Consider the following 23,045-nt stretch of genomic DNA (forward strand, 5'->3'; position numbering starts at 1 on the left):
AATTTTTGAGGGTTCGTCAATTGTGAAACAAAATAGGTATTTTTAGAGTGATAATAAATATCAGCGTTACTAGAATAAATACATTTATTTTTTTGTTTCGCTTATAAAATTGGTCTCATGGGCATGATTTTCTCGGAACTTCATTATTTTTTGTAGCCCTCTAATCCGTCCAGCAGTTTTCAGTTTTTTTTCTACAGGAATTAAGAAATTAGGATTCCAGAAGTTTCGATCTTGATAACGCTGAGATACATGCTACTTGTACAGCGCATTTCATTGTTAAAAAAACATCCGTTTCTCAAACAAATTACTTGGATAACTCTATTGTAAGTGATTTCCGCGTATCTTTAAAGTAACTTACCAAAATCATGCAAGAGAAAGTTCTTATGACAAAAGTGTGTCCAAACCAAAAAGTCACTTATCTCATTGTTGCATCTTAAGTTTTGTTTTTCATCGTCCATCTTGAAAAGCAGGAAATCTTCAAAATTGTGGTTAGATTATTCAGCCATATTGAAAAATGGTGTATAATGCAATTTTAAGCATTAATTTATTTGACACACTCTACGAGATAACAAAATTGCTTAATGGAAATGTTTGCAATTCTTAATAATCCAGAAAAAGGTACTGAATACAACAGCTGAATCAAATTTTTGGGATGGGCCAAAGTGTACATAACTTGTATTGGAAATGCAAGGTTTTCATGACCGCGCTTTTTTTGCGCAAGACCTTATAGAATAACATTACACTTTTTTTACATTGACTTATCTTCGGATTAACCAACCGCAATAATCAAGAAACAGCTAATGTTTTTAATGGTTTCGCCTAAAACATTAGATGATAAATACATCACGAATTAAACCTACTCCATTAGATGATAAATACATCACAGATATTAAATATGTTGAAATATTCAAAAAAATTGTGTAGTTAGCTGTGATTGTTATTTTTTATGCGTTGATCCTTTTATGTTCCAGATTGGTGGTTTTTATTTTGGTTATATACCAATTTATATATTGGGAAATTTTTGTTTTCAACGAGAGCCTTCTTTCTCAAATACCTAAGGTGGGTTCTAACATAGTTGATTCATTTTTTTCGAAAAGGTTCTAATTGAGGTAGTGCAAATTTATAAAAGATAAATAAGTTCCAGATCAGGAATTGGATGTACTGATGATTTGATGTTCAAATTCAAAAATCACGGTATATAAAAGTCAACTGTGAATACAAAACTGAGGATCTAAAATAACATTTATATATGCAAAAATTATCAAATTTGAGGCCTCAGTTAAAATATTCCTGTGAAATTCTCTCCTTTAAAATTTTATATGGCATAACATTTCTGAATCAATTCAAACAGATGGATCTCAACTGAAAACTAATCCTTAGTAAAGGTAATTTTGGTTTTTATAAAATCAAACTCCTGACATGAAAAAGTTGAAACTGAAAATTACAATAAAACCCGTAAGATCACAAAACAAGCCACATGATTGGCAAGCGTTGCGTCTGATCGGAAAAATGAGTAAATGTTTTTCGCTAAGTTTTCAGTTATTGTCAGATGAACCGTATTCTGAGAAAACCAATCCTACGACTTATAATCAGCATATTCCGAAAAGTGATAACGCTGACTTCATGGCTGTAATTATCATGAAAGTTTGTTCAGAAGTTACATATTATATTACTTTAATCATCGAAAGGTTGACATTAGGTCCACAATTGTAGATCTTTTTAATTGTAAATAAAAGAATTTCTTTTTTGTAAATTTTAAAAATTTTGGTATTTTTTCAGAAAACGAACATATAAATGGATAGTCGGTGATCCACAGGCTGCTGAATTTTTAACATTTTCAAATTTTTCAGCTCATTTCCAAAAAAATATATGTCACTTTTTTTCTTTCTCTGTTGTAGATTTATAAACATTTGCTCGCATTCGTTTCTTGCGATACCTATAACTTTTCTATAGCCCATTTAAGTTTTTCGTTGACTCTTTTTTATCAATTCGGTGATTATCAAGCAAAGCAGCTAGCGGATGCCCTTCATTGATGAGGAAAAGCCTAATTAATAACACCACCTTAAAATTTCGCTGTTAAATATTATTCGATAAAATACATCAACTGAAAACGTTTGTTATACTGTACCGAATCTGTAAATTATCAATTACAATACAAGTTGTAATAGCCACCATCAAAGAATCAGACATTCCATGACGATAATGGAAACTGCAGCTGAAGAGCCGATAATCATAAATACAATTTTTATTTATCTTTGTTATATGATTCTTAGTTTTTACACTACCAGCGAACATAAATACTTTGATTTTGCACTTTCAGTCTCCTTTTTGCGAAATTTTTTCAATTGACCTTTACTTTATTTTCCTATACATCGAGTTTTTGCATTTCACTCCGCTAATCAATTTTTTTCAGAAATTTGTTTTTCACGAATATAAATTGTCCCAGGACGAAATGCGCGACGTAATCCAGCTCTGCGCAGACCATACAAGCCAAAACCAGTTCTGATCATTTCGGGTTGAGCCGTGCACTGCGATGCCAGACCGACCTGAGTGAGGCACTGGGTCTGCCAGACCAACTTGAGTCGCGCACTGGGGTGCTAGACTGACTTGAGTCAAGCATGAGGGGGCCAGACGAATTTGCTTCGCGCACGAGGCGTGCCAGACCCACTCCGGTTGAACACTGATGTGCACCACCCCTTGGCCGGAGCCTTCGTTTGGTATTTAGTATACTGATCTTCAGAGGAAATATTTATTAGCCAAAGTAAACCAGAACATTGGTGCTAGGACCATCTGGGGTCTAGCTCTTTGAGGAGTTGAGTCCTGTGAGGAGCCTTAGGTCTCCTTGAATTTCATTTTCCTGGTCTATTAGCCTATTGGAAACGGCGGGTGAGGACAACCTCTAATTTTTATCGGGCTTCAAGAATCATCAAGGCAATCTTTTGGGAGTAGCAGAGCGTGTGTTGTCTGGACCAGCCATACAGTGTAGCCTTTATTTATCATTTTCAGCTCTGCGGTGAGAGTTGCAATATTGCTATGAGATATTTATTTCTGTATCTATCACTGTATCTAGATTGTCTGAACTTTACACAGTATATCTTTCTAAGTGGTAATCCGTTCATATACTAATTGTGCGCAGGGATCACGCTCAATTTTCTTCTCCACTACCCATCACCTTTCGCTCATGCAGTGTAGCATTAACCTCATGTTCACGGACGCAGTCGTTGGTTGGAGACATTTCCACAGTAAGAAGTCGGGAGACATGATTGCAATGTCCATTTTTTGACAGCGTGTCACTGACAACAACCGCGCTCTCTTCTGTCAACTTAATTTGCTTTAAGTTCAAGGTGGCTTGTTCAGGGCTCAATCCTCAGACTGTCCGTTTTGCTAACCTCCACAAACTGAGCTAGCGGTAGTTAATCAGGGGGCCCCGCGGGGAGGCCGCGGACCTCGTCCATGCACAGGCAACAAGGCGTCTAGTCCCTACTCAAAACGGCCTGCGGCATAGCCTCGCATTTCCAAGTCCTCGCTAACTCGGGTGCACCTCCCCTTTGGCCTGACCCTTGGATATTTAGTCTACTGACCTTTACTGTCTACTGATCTTTTCAAAAACTTGTTGTCCGCAGGGATCACTCATTTTTCTCTTCCACTACTCATCAACGTTCAGTGAATGTTTCAGTTCAGTGAACGGTTCACTACTCATCACGTTCAGCTCACTTGGTAACCTGATTGACACTTTTAACTGTTGAAATGGCAGTACTCTTTGGTATAATGGAATTTTTTGCAGAAAATAGACGTTATTTTAGGAATATGTTTACTGGGTTCTTCAGTGACAATTGTTAATTCCAAACAATGAAATTTTGTCAACTTGACAGAAATTCCCAAAACATAGTCACTAGCGTGCTCTCTGATGTTCATCACGAATAATTGGGAACAGTTCCCCGAAAAGCATTTCATCTGGCAGTTAAATATCTCTTCTTTTTTCAGAGAATTCTCCGTTTTCTTTGTTTGACATCTTGGTGCTGAGCAGACTTTCCAGACTCCATAAGGGGGTGTTATCAGACCCTATAGACCCTGGAAAAAGCTCTGTGTTCAGACTATTCAGACCGTGCCACAAAACTAGCCAGAATCTTTGTCACACTATGATTAGACTATTCAGACTCTAAGTGGGGCTATAATCAGACTGTCCCTCCGTGTCCAACTCAAGTCGGCCTGGTCACGTCTGGCTCGGGTCGCCCAACCCATCCTGGAGTATGAACACTCAGTAATCTAACTGTATGACTTTAGAGGAAAAAATAATTATAATACGCATAAGATGCTCACTGTAGCAATATCTTGTATTTTTAATTGGAGTACGTGCACAGCGCTACATACTGAAAACGATTTTCTAAAATTCTGCCAAATATTTTCAATAAAAGCAAAAGAACATGGGACAAACATGTCGACATCCTAGGAAATATTAGTGAGAGCAAGACAAAAATTTCTATTGCAATGTTATTCTATTTTTAATATTGCTCCTTAAAAAATTAATTTACGACCAACAACTAATGGATTGCAAAAAGCATCGTAATTGCTTCTCAGGTTGATGTGCCAGACCAAACGTCGATATGTCCAGACCGTCCCAGACGAAACATATCTATGTCCAGACGGTCCCAGCGGAAAATACCCATGTCGAGACCACCGTGAGCTCAACAATTGTTGTGTGTTCAAAAAGCCCTCCTATGCCCAGGCTTTCATGTCTTCAAAATTTCCTGTATCCAGATTTTCGTGCGTTCCAAAACAAAATTCGTGCGCAGAATTCCGGCTGGCAAATCCTTTTGCATGTTATCATCTGCACCAAATTCCAAAAAAATATCTGAACAGTGTGAAGGAACCAAGATGATATGCGATTAGCAATAGGAAACGAAAAATAAAGCAGACAATTAAATCAAAATTGTGTCCCTCTTGAAAATCAAAACACCTAACTATAGGAAAAACTATAACACACTGTAACATTGTCGGTGAAATATGCTTGAAAGAGGTGCAAAAGAAAACAAACAACCAAATCACCAACCAAAATTTCTTAGAAAAGTTCACAAAAGTTTAATGATTATTATAATATTGCGTAAATGAACCATGATCTTGAATAGTTATGAAGCGCTGCTTAGAGAGGCAAAATGTCTCATGACAAACTTTTAGTATTGCATCACTCAAATTAACACTAGCATTTAATTTAATTTATGTTTTTGTAAATTTAAAGTACATAAACAACCAAACCGAAACATACAAAACGCGTCTAATTAGGGGATATAGATATCATCTTCAAGTACGAGTTTTTATTTTTACTTGACCAAAGTGGGGAGAATAGAAACATACATTTCATGTGTTTGAAAATGAAACGGTCTGATGAAAATTGATTCATTAAACCGTTGATCTGCTGTTTTGATAAGCATAGTCATGGTAACCAAGTTAATTATTCATTTAAGTTTCGCATTAAAAAACATTAAAAAAACTCGAGGAAAGAACTCGAGGAAAGGACTATTGCTAAAACTGGTCAGTGTAATAATAGATGAGGTGAAAACAGATTTATTTGGCAGCTTTTTATTGATATTCACCAAATTAGATATCGTCATTTTGATCAATAGATAACTTTGAGATGCATTATATGTTCTCTATGAGTTTTCACGGCTTTCTAACTTTTAACACAAGTCCCCAGGACCTGTTTGTCGTGAAGTGGGGGTGGTAAGCTGTAGTGCTGATATGACAAATATATATTATATATATGCTATGGAATTTACTGCAGTATCGATCTAACTTATATTTTATTAAATATGGAAGTGTTTCAAGAAACATCAATCGCAACAGCGACAAGAGTGAAAAGTTGCTCAAGAAATTGCTTCTTTTTAAACTGAACAAAATTCGACCGACAGCTAGTCAACTCAACTTGAAGAGCGCGGGGTGAGATGAGGGGGGGGGGGGGGGGGGGACTTTCTGCTTCCAATGTTCCTCAAAACATTTCAAATAAATTGAATCATAGTTTCAATGATTTGTTTCAGCGTCAGCAGTAATGTCCTATCATGTTCGCGTAAGTACATGTTTAAGAAGCTAATTTCTTTTACGAAATCAACATAATTTGATCATCTTGAACTGTTTCCTAATTTTGTCCTACCTAGCTATTCGTGGCTTCCTTATATGAATGCGGCCATGCACATGAAATAACTACACGTTCACGTTTGGTTATAACAGTATTATCAGCAACAATTTTCACAATTATTTGAAATTTCTTCACGGGGTGTTAAAAAGGAAGCAGTTCTTTTCTGGTATAACCAACTCTTTGATCACATTTTTTTGATATTCGTCTAACTTATCAACTTGTCGATCATTTTTTTGGTCAATTTCAGAGATAACTCGTCGACCCATTTGGGTACTTTGCCCAGAATGATTTCCTTGTTGACCCAAGTGCTGAGCCCACTTGAGAAGCAGACATCTTGTCCGTTTTTCGCGTTTCCATCTTCAGTGTAGTACATGATGTAGAAATTGCACATTTCGTCATTCACTGTGGCTCCAATTCGGACTGTGTGATCTGAGGGATTCGAGTACAGACATCTAACGAAAAAATAGAGACAATTTAATACCTATTGAGAACATTATTACATAGCATAAGTTTTATATGTATTTTAAGTCGAACATCAATATTAGGTAAACTTAAAAAGCTAAATAAACCCGATTTTTTAAACTTGAAATGGTTAAAGGTAACACAATTACATAAAATGAAAAAAAACATGGCAGGATAAGTCATGAATTACAATCCAAAGAACTGAAACAAAAGCTGAAAACACTGAACAGCAGAACAATTGACTAATGTCAGTCAAACACAGTTCTACAAATTTAGAGAAAATTTTAAAAAAATAAAAGCCATCAAATCGTATAAATTTTTAGGATCAGCGTCAAGGGGTCGACCGCAAACACAGAGAAAACAACCCATAGAATTTCAACAGAAATAAAAAAATAATGAAGTTTCACTACAGCTTATGCTGTCTGTCAAAACTAAAACTGCAAAGTTAAAAATTAAGCTTAAACGCAGCACCGAGCTAAAATAATATTGATGAACTGAGTTCAGAAACGACAAAAAACATGACAGGAAAAGAAAAAGATTGCGAAATCAACCTAAAATTGCCTTCAAATTCAATTTTATTCTGAAATCTACTTTCTAGAGATTAACTAAATTGCAGGTTAACGGAAATCTGGCCACACATATAAGGGACAAACAGAAGTAAGAACGACAAAGAAGTTTAATAATTTGAAAAAAGTAGCCAACACTACAGAAAAGTTGCTCAATGTGCTCAAAACCATGTCTATACCCCTGAGATATGTATAAACTCATGCAAATGCTTCACAAAAATTGTTACGTAGTAAATGAAAGAATATTAACCAATCAGAATCGAGTATTTCTAAATAACAAATACGCATATAAATCGTCCCAAATAAGATTTAAATACGTTCTAATATGCGTAGAAAGTTCCGAAAAAGTTCATTTAACCTAATTTTAAGTAAATATAACCATGATATGTATCGATTAAGCTGGTTTTCGGCTTAATATTTTTAGGTTTTCTAGACAATTGCCGATTGAATACGAACGGATTTTGACGTCAATGACATCAGACAAAAAACCAGTAAAAGAGCATCGAAAAAACCTTGCCGTCTAAGTTTTCACTTGTTGTCTTGATCGTTACTTTGTACATTACTGATACTGACACGTTGCATTGATCGTTGAAACTATACGTTGCTATATGTCGAAAAAAGTTGAATTAAATCATCGAACTACAGTTTTAGACTGAGTTAATATTGATGCCGCGACCGGTTTGCGAACACTAAATGTGATAAACTGATTAAATAAAAAACTTAACTGAAGTGGAGCCTCAATTATCGAAATAACCTTATCGTCATGAGTACCCGCTTAATCAATGGACTGACAGGGTTTGCTCAGATATCGAAATTTCACTGCTACGGGGTCAAAAATGGACTTGACAGGGTTTGCTCAGATATCGAAACTTCACTGCTACGGGGGTCAAAAATGTACTTGACAGGGTTTGCTCAGATAAAGAAGGGAGCCTAACAAACAGAAAGTTGTCAGCATTATCTGAGGGTACATTGGTCATCACAGGAAAATTGAAAGTCCCTCACATTGGTCATCACAGGAAAGTTCAGAATGGATTCCAAAGAAGAAACCGACAAAAAAACTGTAAGACAGAACCACACAAATTTCTTTGATTAATTTGAGTGCGATACATTTATATTTGATTTAGACGGCAAACTCCAACCCCTAACAGAAATTTTTGATATAGTGCCTTAACAAAAATAAGTTAACGGTATCAGCGCATTAATACAGATAATCGGTCACCATTAACCCCCCCCCCCCCACAAACAATTTTGAGACAAAAAAAAAAAAACATCGATTTTGAAAATTTTTGGTCGAACTGTCGAAAATTTGTAAAAAGGGATAAAGTCAGTTCGTATATCAAAAAAAAACCTCTGATATGAAGAAAATTGTTAGAAAATAATGCTAAATTGTTCAATTTTGAAAATTTTTGGTCAATTTTGAGGCATTCTAAAAACTTTTAGAAAATCAATACCGAATATTGATAAACCGTATTCTTGAGTTTAAAACCGTCCAATTTACTGGATTACCGTTCCGTATTCAAAAAATTGCAGAAATGTTGACCAAAAATAGAAAAAATTGAACAAAAGCATAAAATTTTGACAATTTTGTCAAAAAAAAAAACAATTTTCCAGCAAGAAGGTTCGTAAACACAATAAAGTTGTGAAAATTTTCACAACCTCCGGCCTACAAAAAAAAAATATCGAATTCCCATAATTTTTCTCGTCGATCGTTTATGAGCCGTTTTGCCCGCGTCCTTTTCGTCCTTTCGTTTTAGTTTTCCGTGTTACGATTTTTTTTCTCAATAACGTCGCTCTCCCAAAACTTCGCTTTTCGTTTTCTTCCGCTTCTTTTCCAGATTTCAGTGTAGTATGTCATATGTGATGAAGTATGTTGTTGTTTTTGCTGTAGTATGTTGAGTATGCTAGTATGCTGGTTTGTTGTTTAGGTCTTATAGCTTTCTAGGGTGTGACTTAAGTTTATTCTCGAGTTACGGCTGGATTGTTCTTTGACTTTTCAACTTTACTAATTTACTAGCCCTCCTGTTGTAGTATTTTGATTTTGCTGCTCTGTTTGTGTGTACCTGTATGATTGCTCGTTGGTTTGGTCTTGTTACCTTCTAGGGTGTGACTTAAGTTTATTCTCGAGTTACGGCTGGATTGTTTCTTGACTTTTCCAACTGTCTTAGTCTACAAATACACTATTATAGTTCATTCAATTTTGCTGTAGTTTGTTTAATACCGTTAGTATGCTGATTGTTTGTTTTGGTTTGGGTTTTGCTAGGATGTGACTTAAGTTTATTCTGGAGTTACGGCTAGTAAATTTCTTGACCTTTGCATCCTTTTAGTGTACTACTGCATTGCCGTAAATTAGTTTGTCGTTAAATTTGTCGTTATAGACCCATTATGAACTATTTTAGATTGTCTTGCAGTAGCTTCTCTCCTTCTTCCTAGGGTGTGACTTAAGTTTGTTCTGGAGTTACGGCTAGGTTGTTTGCTTGAGTTTTTGCTGTGGTCTGCTAACATAGTTCTTTCCGAACTCATTTCCCGCCCGTTCTTTCCCACCGTCCCGTTTCGTTCGTTTTCCCGCACCTCCCGTTTCCGTTCTGTCGCGCATTGCTCGCTCGACTTTCCGTTCGTAACGTCTCCGTTTCGTCGCGCGTTGCTCGCTCGACTTCCCGTGTGTCCTTTGCCTCCCTCCGCGTTGAGCGCATAGCGTTCAGCGCTCCACTTCTGTTTTTGTTGGGCACAGTGTGCTCCACGACCTTCTTTGCTCTTTGGGTGGTTTGTTTTACAGACTGTCTACAGTGTGCTGTGTTTGGTGTCTTTTGCGTTGGGTTCGTTTTGCGTGTATTAGGTTTGTTTGGAGTGTGCATATAAAATATAACCGTGTGCAGCGGTAGGATTGCTGGTCTTTGGAAATAATAACATCATGATGTCTAATAGTCTTGATCAAAAAGTCAAAAAGTTGTACGCTGCCAGGTCAAAGCGTGAGGCCGAACTGCATGCTATACATGAAGATATTCTTCATTGTATAAATAGTCAAAGTAGGCGAGTGAAAGTTGAACGCCTAGTAACAAAGTGCAACGAAGCATTTATGACTGTTGTAGACAAAAATGAGGACCTGATTGCATTTGCTGGAAAAACAGAGGATCCAAGTGCACTTGTGCCTTCATTAGAGTCTTACTTGGAAGCAATGACAACTAAGAATGACAAGATACTCACTTCAGCACGAAACTACATCAACTCTGCGGATGATAAAGTGAGTGAGTTCCAGGAACCAAGGGCTTCCATTCGTTCTAGACTTCCCTCAATTATGACATCGTCAAAAACATCTAGTCAGCGTAAACATGATTACGTAATTGCTAAGATGAAGCGTGAAGAAATTGAAAAACAGAATGAAGCAGCCATTCGCCTTGCTAAACAGAAAAAGCAAATGGAATTGGATGAACTGGAGGAAAACAACAGGAAACGGTTGGCAGAGGCAACTCTGCAAGAATTTGAATTGCTGGACGCCGTTTCTAAAGGTAGCCAATCTGAAACAACTGCAAGTGCTAGGAGCTCAATGAGAAGTGAAAAGGCTGTCCAAGATTGGATCAACACCTCACTTGCTTTAAGTTTTCACAATGAGGAGAAAACTAGCGAACCAAAGGTTATGATTGACCCTCCAGAATGTCCTAGCCACAACAACGGCAAAACAGTGGAAGATCAGAACACTGAAATTTCAAGGCATTCCATTCCAAAAAATTGTCGAGGCAATTACATTTTAAGCAATGAGACCTTGCAGCAACTCGACCCCTATTATACTCCACCTGAAAATTTTTTGGCTGCTGCTAACACACAGGCGTTGTACCAGGCGCACCTAAGGGCGCAAATGAATCAAACAGGCCAGCAAGGCACGGCGCTCCCAAGCATAACTAACCAAGGAACCGTGGATAGTCAGCCGCCTTCTGTACACGCACCAGGGGCGTCTTCACCGCCCATTCAACAGCCCATTCCACAACAGACGTTCGCACCACAAGAAAATCAGAATATTACAACCGAGGTTTTTCCCAACGCACAACTTCAAATTTCGCAATCCAGGGGACCTGAAACATCAAGTCTGCCCGAGAATCATTTGGCCCAGCGTATATGCCCCCGACAACAAATTAATTTTGTCCCCCGAGCACCAAACGCCACTCTTCCTCCTTTTCCGACAACAAATCATCCAGCCCCCGCAATCAACGTTCCCCTGCACCCAAGCGCCCCACCAAGTCCAAACATTCAACAGCACAACTCCGAACCCGCTCATCCTAACGTCCTTCCGATTCCGAACCCAGTCTTTGCACCTAACCTCACTGCTCCCATCCCACAAGCCACCTTGGATAATCAGCCTCTCGTCAAAACATTCCAGAATAATAATAACCCAGTACACAAAGCTGTACGTTCCGTTGCTGCTCCTGTCCCAAATATGCCCAATATCCCTCTCGGCCAAAATTTTGTGCCAAATATGAGTCATTGGCGTTTTCCACAGCACAGACCGTCATTAGTCAACCAAGACGCTACCACCGTAAATAATGTTGCTCCAAATGTACAGGCACACATTGCACCATCAGCCACTAATTTTCCACAACAAATATATTCGAATTCACCCATTTTGATTGATATGCAATCACCATCCGGCACACATCAGGAAAACCCGATTGCAACTACAAGTAATATTGTATCTGGTCTGGCCACTCCGGTTTTTCAGCCAACATACCCTTATGTTGGGCCCACTCCGTTGAGTTGGAGTGGTCCGCAGGTGTCTGCACCTGCCCCTCCGATACCGGACAATGCGTCATTGATTAGGGAATTAGCTGATGCAATAACCAGCAAGAAAAATGACCCCTTGCCAGAATGGAAACTTGCTCAGTATAATGGCGATCCATTGCAATGGCACGAGTGGTATGGTCAATTCAAAAGCGCGATTGACTCGCAAACGCTCACTGATGACGTTAAATTGACATACCTTAAGACACTCGTCACTGGTAAAGCAAAGATTGCAATCGCCGAGTTTGCTTACTGTGGTTTAATGTACAAGGATGCACTAAGGACTTTGGAACGTAAATTTGGCCAGCCACAGGCAGTCGTAAGTGCACACTTGGATAAACTAAGCAACTTTCCGCCTCTTAAAATGCACAATAGTGATAACATCATTAACTATTCTGCAGCCATATCCAGCCTCGTTGGGGTTTTCAAGTCACTATCATATGATGCTGACCTGAAGAGCGCTTCCCTACTTAACCAAGCGGTACAGAAGTTACCACCAAACATGAAAGAGTCATGGTCACTCTTTACGGTTAAGAAGCACTGGGTTAAGCCTACCCTCCTTGACTTTAACGACTGGCTTAAAGAAAAGGCTGAGGCCCACGATCTTATGAAACAAAGCGCAACCAAGGCAAGGCCTGAAGATAACAGCACTTCAGTAACCAAGACCAAAACAGCCTCAAAAGTGTTTGCATCAAATTCACAACAAAGGGAAACAAAGAAGCAAATGCCATCTTCTTCCACAAACACTTACTCTCGCTGCATTGTATGCAAAGGTAACCACCGGCTATGGGAGTGTCGAGTTTTCAAGGAAAAGACTCCAACCCAGAGAGCTAAGTTGGTGGCAGATAATAAACTTTGCTTTTCGTGCTTACGGGACAAGCACACATTCCGCCAGTGCCCTCAACCAAGAAAGTGCCGAGCAGAAGGGTGCAATAGTTCGCATAACACACTATTGCATGGAGCAGATAGGGTTTTCCCAACAAAACAGTCGACAAATTCCAATACCATTCAACCTTCTGGCAACACAGGGCAAAGTAAAGCAGCTTCTAGTCAACTCTAGCCTAATAAGACCACAACAATGTCATCTGTTACTGATGTTAAGGGGCTCCTTCAGGTGACTGAATTGCAGTTGGTCAATTCGTCCGGTTTAGATACCAAGGCTTTAGTTTTGTGTGATACCGCCTGCAGTAACTCTTGGGTGGCCGGTAGTCTCGCAGATAGACTCGGTTTGCACGGTAAAGCACTAAAGCTAACTGTCAAGGGTATTAATACCGAAGAAGTAGTTGATACTAGGGTTGTTGAAGTTACTGTGAAACCAAGAGAACAACAAGATTTCGAACCATTCACCGTCAACCCTTTCGTTAAAGAGAGTCTGAACGTCGGCTCAGATATAATTAATGTACAGGCCCTGCAAGAGACTTACCCACACTTAGCAGTCCTTGATCCCGTAACATATTCCTATAAAGACATTGAGATGATACTCGGACAAGATGTCTATCATGCCATCCGCCCGTTAGAATACTTCTCTGCCGATGAGAAGCGTTCACCCGTTGCCGTACGCTTGCCCATAGGTTGGGTCTTAAGCGGTCCGTTACCATCAAGTTCGTGTTTAACCTCAACGTGCTTTAAAGTGAATATCGAACAAGACAATGAGTTAGCAAGTCAAGTAAAGTCATGGTACGACATTGAATCATTCGGGGCAAACAAGCAGGTCGACTCAAGATCTGCAGCAGACGCAAGGGCTCACGAAATCCTTGAGAGTACCACCATACACAATGGCCTGAGATACGATGTCGGAATGCTGTGGGCAGCAGATAACACCAAGCTCCCAAATAATTACTTCTCATCCCTTGTGCAACTAAAATCTCTCGAAAAACGATTGGCTAAGGATGAAGACCTTAGAGAGAAGTATACTAGTACCATCAAGGAAGACCTAAACAAGGGGTATGTAATTGAGGTTCCGGACGCTCACAAGGTTGAGAATCGGTCCGATAAAGAGTGGTACCTACCCCACCATCCGGTTTTAAACCCGAACAAACCGGGTAAGATGCGTAGGGTGCTCAATGGAGCAGCAAAATTTCATGGCGCCTCACTGAATAAATCTTTGCTCACTGGCCCTGATCTGCTCCAAAACCTTATTTACGTACTTCTTCGCTTCCGACAACATCCATATGCCGTCTCTGCCGACATCGAGGGAATGTTTCTACAGGTTGGTGTATTACCATCAGATCAACCATCACTTCGCTTTCTGTGGCGGGAGGACCCCACAACTAACGTTGTAGTGTATCAATATACGCGCCATATATTCGGGGCTAAGGACTCACCCACATGCGCCAACTATGCATTACAACGCACTGCGAGAGACAATGCCAAGTTTTACCCCGAAGCTGCAAAAGCCGTCCTTGAAAACTTCTACATGGACGATTACCTTGACTCAGTGGAGTCTCCTGAGAAAGCCATCAATAGATCGAAGGAATTGGTACATCTTCTCCATCTCGGTGGGTTCAAGCTTACAAAGTTTGTAAGCAATGTGCAAAATCTGGCTGATCGAATTGATGGTTCGCCTCAATCTACTGAGCCCAAGGTTATTGTTTCATGTCAGGAGGATTCATCGCATGTGCTAGGGTTAAAGTGGGATCACACTAATGACACTTTAGTTGTGAGTAGGGGTACAAGCTGCGCTATCACCAAGTCCCTCACGCAACGCTTGGTCCTAAGTCTTGTCTCGAAAGTCTTTGACCCCATTGGTCTTGTCGCACCGTTTACCGTCGGTGCGCGATTGCTCTTAAAAGACATCTGGCGTGTCACAGGACAGCAATGGGATGACGAGCTCCCACAGGACATGGTTCAAAGATTTTTGGTCTGGAGTGCGGACTTACCAAAGCTTGAAAACATCAAAATTCCTCGAAGTTACTTTAGTGGACCCTTTCATAATACAGAGTTGCATATGTTCGGTGACAGTTCCCAGGATATTTTTAGTGCCGTCGCATTTCTTCGAGCCCGAGTAACAACCCCTACGGGCAAGATAAAAACAGAGCTTGCGTTTGTTTTGGGGAAAGCGCGCGTGGCGCCAATGAAAATAATGACTGTCCCTAAACTGGAATTGCAAGCAGCTCTACTTGCCGCTCGGCTGAAGAACGAAATTATTCAGGCACTTACTGTAACTGTTAACCAAGTATTCATGTGGACAGACAGCACGACCGTTCTTCAGTGGATAAACTCTAATGAAAAGCAACCAATCTTTGTAGCAAACCGCGTTTGTGAAATTTTGGAGTATACCAGCGTTGACCAATGGAACCACGTCGCAACTAAGGATAATCCAGCTGACGCTGGCACGCGTGGAATGTCCGCTGAGGTTTTGCAACTAAGCAGTTGGGTCAATGGTCCACATTTCTTATCTAACTCAAGTTTCCCTTTCGTACCGAACAAAGACGTCATTAATAACATCAAACTTGGCGTCAACAAAGCAGTCATCATAGAAGACACTGTATCTTTGACTACATCTGTCAAAAAACAGACAACTCCTGTTTCTTCATTGTTTCCGTTTGATAAGTTTAGTTCTTATCAAAAGTACTTGCGCATTGCCGCATACGTTCTCCGGCTTTTGCCGAAACATGCCGGCTACCGTAACCCCGATGGTAGCATTACTGACCCTACTGAGCTTGACGAAGCCGAGCGTCATCTACAGTATTTGGCGCAAGGAGAGTCTTTTGAAGCCGAAAGAAAAGATCTTCTTGACAATAAATTTGTTAAACGGAGTAGCCGAATTGCTCCACATTCACCGTTTATTAGTCCAAATGGGCTAATCCGTTCCTCGGGCCGCATTAAGCGGTTAATTGAAGTTGGGTTTGACGTAAAGTACCCAATCATCTTAGACGCACGTCATCCGTTTGTAAAACTGTTCCTTGAACACACGCACGTAAAGCATTATCATCAAGGCGTCGAATACCTAAGATCAATTGTGCAAGAACACTATACAATACTGAAACTAAGATCATCCTTGCGTTCCATCAAAGCACACTGCCTGAGATGCCGAGAATTCCAAGCTGTAACTATGCAACCAATCATGTCTGACTTACCTAAGGAGAGACTTGCTTACCAGTCTCCTCCCTTCACGAACACTGGCGTTGACTACTTTGGGCCATTCTATGTTACTGTCCGCCGTACTACTGAGAAAAGGTGGGGCTTCCTCTTCACCTGTCTCACTACTCGCGCTGTCCATGTCGAGATAGTTCCATCCATGGACACCAGTTCTTGTGTTATGGGAGTTGAGCGGTTTGTGTCACGTAGGGGTACACCTGCCATGATTTGGTCGGACAATGGCACTAACTTTATTGGGGCGGAGAAAGAACTCCGAGAAAGTATTGAAAAGTGGAACGTTGTCAACATTGCAGCTGAGCTCGCTCACAAAGGTATAAAGTGGAGGTTCAATCCACCCAGTGCACCACATCAAGGTGGTATCTGGGAGAGGTTGGTACGCAGCTTCAAGCGCGTGTTGTATACTATTCTTGGCACGCGTCGCCTCACGGATGAGGTACTGCATACCACCTTTTGTCTCGTGGAGAATGCTCTCAATTCGCGTCCTTTAACACCCGTAAGCGCCGATCCGCGCGATTTGAACGCTTTAACGCCCAACCACTTTCTTTTAGGTGAATACTCTACCGGTATTCCGTCTGTTGTCGGTAATAATGAGCTCGACCATCGTAAACGTTACGTCCGTGCGCAGTCATACGCTAATGCGATCTGGTCCCGTTGGATCAGAGAGTATGTACCGACGCTGAACCGACGCTCTAAGTGGCAGACGCCTGCCGAGCAACACCTTAAGACCGGTGACTTGGTTTGGATAGTTGAGGAAACCAACCCTAGGGGTTACTACCCAACCGCTTGGATTGTGGAACTCCGTTACGGCTCCGATAGCGTCGCGCGCTCCGCCGTTTTACGAACGTCTACCGGTTCACTCGTCCGCCCGCTTGTAAAACTTGTACCAGTTTTCCCAACATCTTCTTCCGGGCCGGAGGATGTTACGTAGTAAATGAAAGAATATTAACCAATCAGAATCGAGTATTTCTAAATAACAAATACGCATATAAATCGTCCCAAATAAGATTTAAATACGTTCTAATATGCGTAGAAAGTTCCGAAAAAGTTCATTTAACCTAATTTTAAGTAAATATAACCATGATATGTATCGATTAAGCTGGTTTTCGGCTTAATATTTTTAGGTTTTCTAGACAATTGCCGATTGAATACGAACTGATTTTGACGTCAATGACATCAGACAAAAAACCAGTAAAAGAGCATCGAAAAAACCTTGCCGTCTAAGTTTTCACTTGTTGTCTTGATCGTTACTTTGTACATTACTGATACTGACACGTTGCATTGATCGTTGAAACTATACGTTGCTATATGTCGAAAAAAGTTGAATTAAATCATCGAACTACAGTTTTAGACTGAGTTAATAAAAATTTTTGTTGGGCACTAAAGATATAAAAATCTATCAAAAAATGACAAAAATTCAAAAAAAAATGGAAGAAAATTGGAAAATTGCGAATTTTATCAAAACGTCGTTAAAAATTGTGAAATCCAAAATGTTAAAATCTAAAATGGTAAAAATAAAAAACTCAAAAAATGACCTTACTTTTCGAAAAATTTGAATTGAAGTAGCAAGTTTTAGAAGTCGCTAATACTCGTAATAAATGCATCTTCAAAAACAATTTTTCTTAACTAAATTTTTTTCTTTTTTAAAACAGACATTTTCAAACCCTAGAGCAGTTTCACTGCCCGCTAAAGACCAAAAATATTGAAAAACAAAATGTCTTGAAAAACTATTCAATGCCATTGAAATTTATGCAGTTTTTGTTTCGACCCCACTTCTGGGGGGAGGAACTATATACTCAAATGGTTTTCTTTTGTTCAGACAACTTTTGCCGATCGACTTATTCATCGTAGAGAAATGTGAGTGGTATCATTAAAAAGCTCATCCAGCGTAGAATTCGAAATTAAATTTTTTTTTGATTTTCGTTTCTTTTCGAGGAGTTATCGAGGTTCAAAGTGTCATGTGAACACGGATATTCGGTTCACTATTCAATTTTTACGGTAATTTTTGTTGAATTAACATTTTTTCTATAAAAATTTTAATTCAAAATTACATTTTACGCCACAAGATAAATCAATTTTCCGTTCCTATTAGACGAAAGGCAATACAAAGACTAGATCTGGTCTTATAGGGAAATCTACTATAAAAAAATCGACTTCCATTTGAGAGCTCTTTTTTCGAAACGTTTCAGGTTTTTTTGTTTTTTCAAGTCACCTAGAGACTAGTCTTTTTTAATATCGGGGTTCCGTTAATGACAAACCTCATTTACAATCAAATAAAGGACAAATGAACAAAAAAACTCTTTTTCAAGGAATTGCTCATGTTTTTTTTCCGATTTGTATCCAAGTTTTCGTAATTTTAATTGAAATTTTGATTTCCTTTTTGAGATGTTACCGAATTTTTGGAATACTATGGCATATGCTAGTCGACTAAAAGCGCAATTGGTTTCGTAATGAGCATTAGGTGAACTTATCTAGTGCCTTGAGTGGACAGCTGATGGCTGTTGAGACGTTGAAAATAACTTTTCGCAATTTAATATCAAATAATCATAATCTTATTTTTATGAAATGTAAGCCAGTCTCAGTAATGGCAGGAAACCCCGCCTTCTTACTGCAGCCAAAATAATCTCATTAGCGGTCTAATCTTCTAATCTTCTATTGGTTATATGACTTCAAAGCAACAAGATTTCAAAATTTTCAAAATTGGTTCCTTTTGAAATCTTATCACTTTATCCAGAGATTGACTACCCCCAGTTGATTAGAGAAGACGTTCAAGGGATCATGGATAAAATTTCAGAGAAAAAAGTTGTGGTTTTAATGGCTTCAACACTTTCTTCTCGCACTTCTCTACAGACTTTTTGGTTTTTGCCTGTATTTGTATTTTCATAGTCATAGAACATATTGTGATATCTTATTGATTACTTATGCATGACAAAAATGGTTGTACTCCCATCGAGGCAAAAGTGAGAGTATTTATTGACTTCCGTTCAAAGCTTTTGAATTTAAAAGCTGTTAAGTCCCTAAAATTTTTTTTTGAACATTAATCAATTTTAAACCTAGTTTCGTGAATTGTAAGTCAGTCTTAGTATTGACAGAACCAATTTTCTTGCTATTTCAACAGCAATTTATCTAGTTGGTGATTTTTCATTCTAACTATTGATTTTTTGACTTCGATGTACGAGTTATAATTTTTTAAAAATTTTTTTAAATTTTTTTGTGTAATTCTAGTTCCGTTTGAAATCTTATTACATTATTCTAGTATTGACAAATCTCATTGGCTTAGAATAGTTGTTCAATGCATAGTAGAAAAAACTTTTAGTGAAAACTTATGGTTTAAATGTCTTCGGCATTTTCTTCTCGATTTTTTCATCTGATATTTTGGACTTTGCCTGTATTTGTTGTTGTTTTCATTGTCAATGACATGTTGTCTTATTATTAATTTGTGAGTGACAAACAACCTTGGCATCACATCCAGGCATGAATTAGCGTATTTAATGGCTGCCGTTGAAAACTATTGAGTTTTATGACGGTGATACCATTGGTTTTCTGAAAAGTTTCGTAGTCTTAATGAATTTTTTTATTGCCATGCGACTTATTGTGATGAGTTATTGATGACCTATGAGTGAAAAACATCCCTGCCTTCCCATTGAGCAAGAATTTGGCGGGTTTATTGAATTCCATTAAAAACTATTGAATTTAATGGCTTTCATACTAGTGTTTTTCTAAAAAATTTTGTAGTTTTAATATATTTTTTTAAATTTGTTGTTTTCCAAGTCTTTTTGCATCAACAAAAACAATCCTACTGCTGTTGAAAAATTAATTGAAAATACAAAAAACTATACTGAAAAATTTATTCTCTAATGGCTTTGAATTTTGACTCGCTTAATTTTTTTGAATTTGCTTTTGTGTTTTTGCTTTTTTGTTCTTTAGGTAGCCGTAAATGCTGACCAGTCTCATACACTTGTATTTGCCCATAAAATGAATGATGTTACTAGAAGCAGTCAATTTATGGTTAATAGTCTAAAAATTTGTGATATCATACATTTTCGAAGATTTTCCAAACTTTTCAGTTTTTCTTGTTTTTTTCGTCAATTTGTAACTTATTCTCGTCATTGATTGGTCTAATCCAATTCCTTAAATTTCATACATTTACATGCCTGCTGAAATTATAACTTAATTGATGTTTTTTTGGTGGACAAGATGCGCTTTCAGAAAAATTCTGTGAGTGGTGTATTTGTGTTTCTTTTTCTCTTCTTTTAGGACATTCAGGTGTTTACAGATCAAAATGATTTTCAAATATGGCCCAAATGAACTTATTTATTCTTTCAGTATAATTTTAGCTGAATTATTAAAAACAAAAAATAGAAACAAAAATACATAATGTTCATACAATAGCTAGCGATTTTAATGGCTTCAATAATTTGTGTTTTTGCGAATTGTTCTTAATTTTTTGAGACTTTCTGCGTCGTTAGTCCGTTCCTATGGCTTAGTCTGTACAAAGTGAGGGCCCATTGGTTTCATGATGACTCTTTAGTATATTTATCAAGAATCATTTCGTTATAAACTAAAGATTTCTTAGACTTTTGAAACTTTTTGGTTTAAAAAATGTTGATTGATTTTTGATTCTAACCTCATTTTTCCCTCCCTTTGTTGAATTGTTAGCTAGTCTCATTAAGGAAAATATCCATCTACCGTATAGTTAGGAAAAGCTAAATTTGTGTAGTTAGGGTTTTATCTGATTTCATTTTGACGTTGTTACTAGGTGCTTTTAAGATAGATATTGGGTTTCTGCCGTGAAGTTTTTGTATTTGCTCATTTTGTTGTTTGTTGTTTTTTGTCGTAATACTTTCAATGACAGATCTCGTGAGCGCTGTAATGGGGCATGACATTTAATAATTCAATTAGTGGTTAGTTTTTGTAACTAATTTTTAAAACTCAGACATCTATTTTTTTTACCTCTTCATTTGGTTGACAATTAAGTCAAAAATGTGGATGAGCTCGGGTCGGAACATCATGTGCGAACGCACATTAACGAGCCTCCTTGTCTGCTTTAAAGGCAGAGTAAAATTTCACTGCCCTGAAGATTAAGAGACAGAAAGAACTTGAAACATTATCGAACAGTAGCCAAAGTTCGTAATACTAATTATTAGTAACTCCATCCTCAAGCCCTAATAGTTTTTAATAGTTTTACACCCCAAAAATTGAAAAACTCAAAATCTTTTTAACACAAACTGAAAAAATTTTTAAAAATGGTTATCAATTTGCTTGTTTAAGTTTGCATTACTATACAGATAGCTCATGAAATGGACCCAAAAGATAAATTATGGCTTGCCAAAAAACTTCATGAATTTAGCCACAAGTTAATAAAAACTGATCTAAACTAGTTTAAAAAATTACAAAAATCACCCAAAATTTCACCAATTTATGCCTAAGAACTCCTGAAAACGACCCCTTTACCTTAAAATTAGTTTTTCCCAGCGGATTCAGCACGCTATGATTTTAAACTTCTACTAAAACAACTTAGAGTTTGTAATGGAACTTGTTTCCCATTTGGCGTTACCCGTTTATCTTGAATTGAGAGACAGTGCAGCAAAACAATCCACTTCTTGGATTGTGGAAAAAGGATGAAATCTGCTAGATCCAATTGACATTTTTAAAGACAAAATATGCTCACAAACAGGCACAAGTAGAAAAGGAAATAAATTAATTTTGGCGGTAGGTATTTTCAAAATCCCAGTTAAAAGACTAAAGTGGGATCAGATACCTATGTAATGTATAAAATCTATCGCACTGACATATGAGTTCAACAGTTCGAGTAAGACAAAGACAGTTCGAGCAAGTTCAACGGATGGCAGTTTTTCTGAATAGTAATTTAATAGTTTTTTTAATTTAATTTAAGAGAACAAAAAGTGGAATAAGCACTTGACAAGAACAAATTTCGCCAAAAATTTTGCTGTCAGTAAAAAAATTAACATAATGATTCGTATTCTGCATTAACATATAATGTTAAAGCCCAGCCGAAACATCACGTCTATCAATGAGTGAAATCCTTATTCACCTGGCTGCCTATATATGTTCAGATATTTTTTCATATATATATATATATATATATATATATATCTTTTTATATGTAGATATTTTTCATATATATATATATATATATATATATATATATATCACCTTTTTTCAAAGAACAGATCCAAAACTATGATTATACAGCTTCTCTTTAGTTTCCTTGCATTCAGATTTTTAGAGAATTTTAAAAAATCGGCTACGGATTGTTAAGTCCCATTTCAACATATGGGGAGATTTAAATGTTTGAGAAAAAAAGCAGAGTTCTGAGAAAAATCACTTCTTTTTCAATTTTACCAAAACTATTGAAACAATGCAAATTCGTTTCAGATGCTTAATACTAACGTTAATAAATAAAATAATGTTTTCACAGATATTATGAATGGGCCCAATCCTGAAAAATGTGATAAAAAGAGAAATACAACAGTTTTTCGCAAGGTTTTCAAATTTTTTCGAAATCAAAGATTTATGCTGTTTGTGTTGAAACAGCCTTACCCAGTCAAATTGTAAACATCGACACACACACAACACAGTGAGAGAAAGAGATAGATAGATAGAGAGAGAGAGAGAGAGAGAGAGAGAGAGAGGGAGAGAGAAATAAATAAATAAATAAAGAAAGAAAGAAAGAAAGAAAGTAAGAGAGAGAGAGAGAGAGAGAGAGAGAGAGAGAGAGAGAGAGAGAGATAGACAGAGAGAGAGAGAGAGAGAGAGAGAGAGAGAGAGAGATAGAGAGAGAGAAAGACAATATAATCATGGTGAAAATTTTCTTCGTCAACCGAAAGTCACAGAAAATCAAAAATTTACTTGTTTGAAAAAAAAATATTTTTATAATTTGGCAACGAAGAAAAAAAATTTGATTAAAAGCGCTAGAATTCATTCTAACACTTATTCTAATACAAACATTATCATTTTTCCAATATTTTTACTTATTTGCAACAAATTTTTCTTGCTTT

The 23,045-nt window shown here is 37.7% G+C and overlaps 3 protein-coding genes across 7 annotated transcripts in view; all 3 read right to left on the reverse strand.

Moving 5' to 3' along the window:
• The window catches only part of LOC142348751 (target of EGR1 protein 1-like), a 588,447-nt gene that overhangs the window by 382,786 nt on the left and 182,616 nt on the right, over positions 1-23,045 (reverse strand). The window lies entirely within an intron of this gene.
• The window catches only part of LOC142348750 (UDP-glucose 6-dehydrogenase-like), a 338,711-nt gene that overhangs the window by 133,055 nt on the left and 182,611 nt on the right, over positions 1-23,045 (reverse strand). The window lies entirely within an intron of this gene.
• LOC142348749 (putative peptidylglycine alpha-hydroxylating monooxygenase 1) overlaps positions 5,562-23,045 on the reverse strand; it is a 65,728-nt gene continuing 48,244 nt past the window's right edge. For all 3 annotated transcript variants that reach the window (XM_075400233.1, XM_075400232.1, XM_075400234.1), the window contains exon 6: positions 5,562-6,582. In XM_075400233.1, the coding sequence (XP_075256348.1) occupies positions 6,336-6,582 (247 nt within the window). In that variant the 3' untranslated portion in view covers positions 5,562-6,335. The remainder of the gene's footprint in view (positions 6,583-23,045) is intronic.

This window comes from Convolutriloba macropyga, chromosome 10 (assembly GCF_964194025.1).
Source record: "Convolutriloba macropyga chromosome 10, txConMacr16.3, whole genome shotgun sequence".
NCBI lineage: Eukaryota > Metazoa > Xenacoelomorpha > Acoela > Convolutidae > Convolutriloba > Convolutriloba macropyga.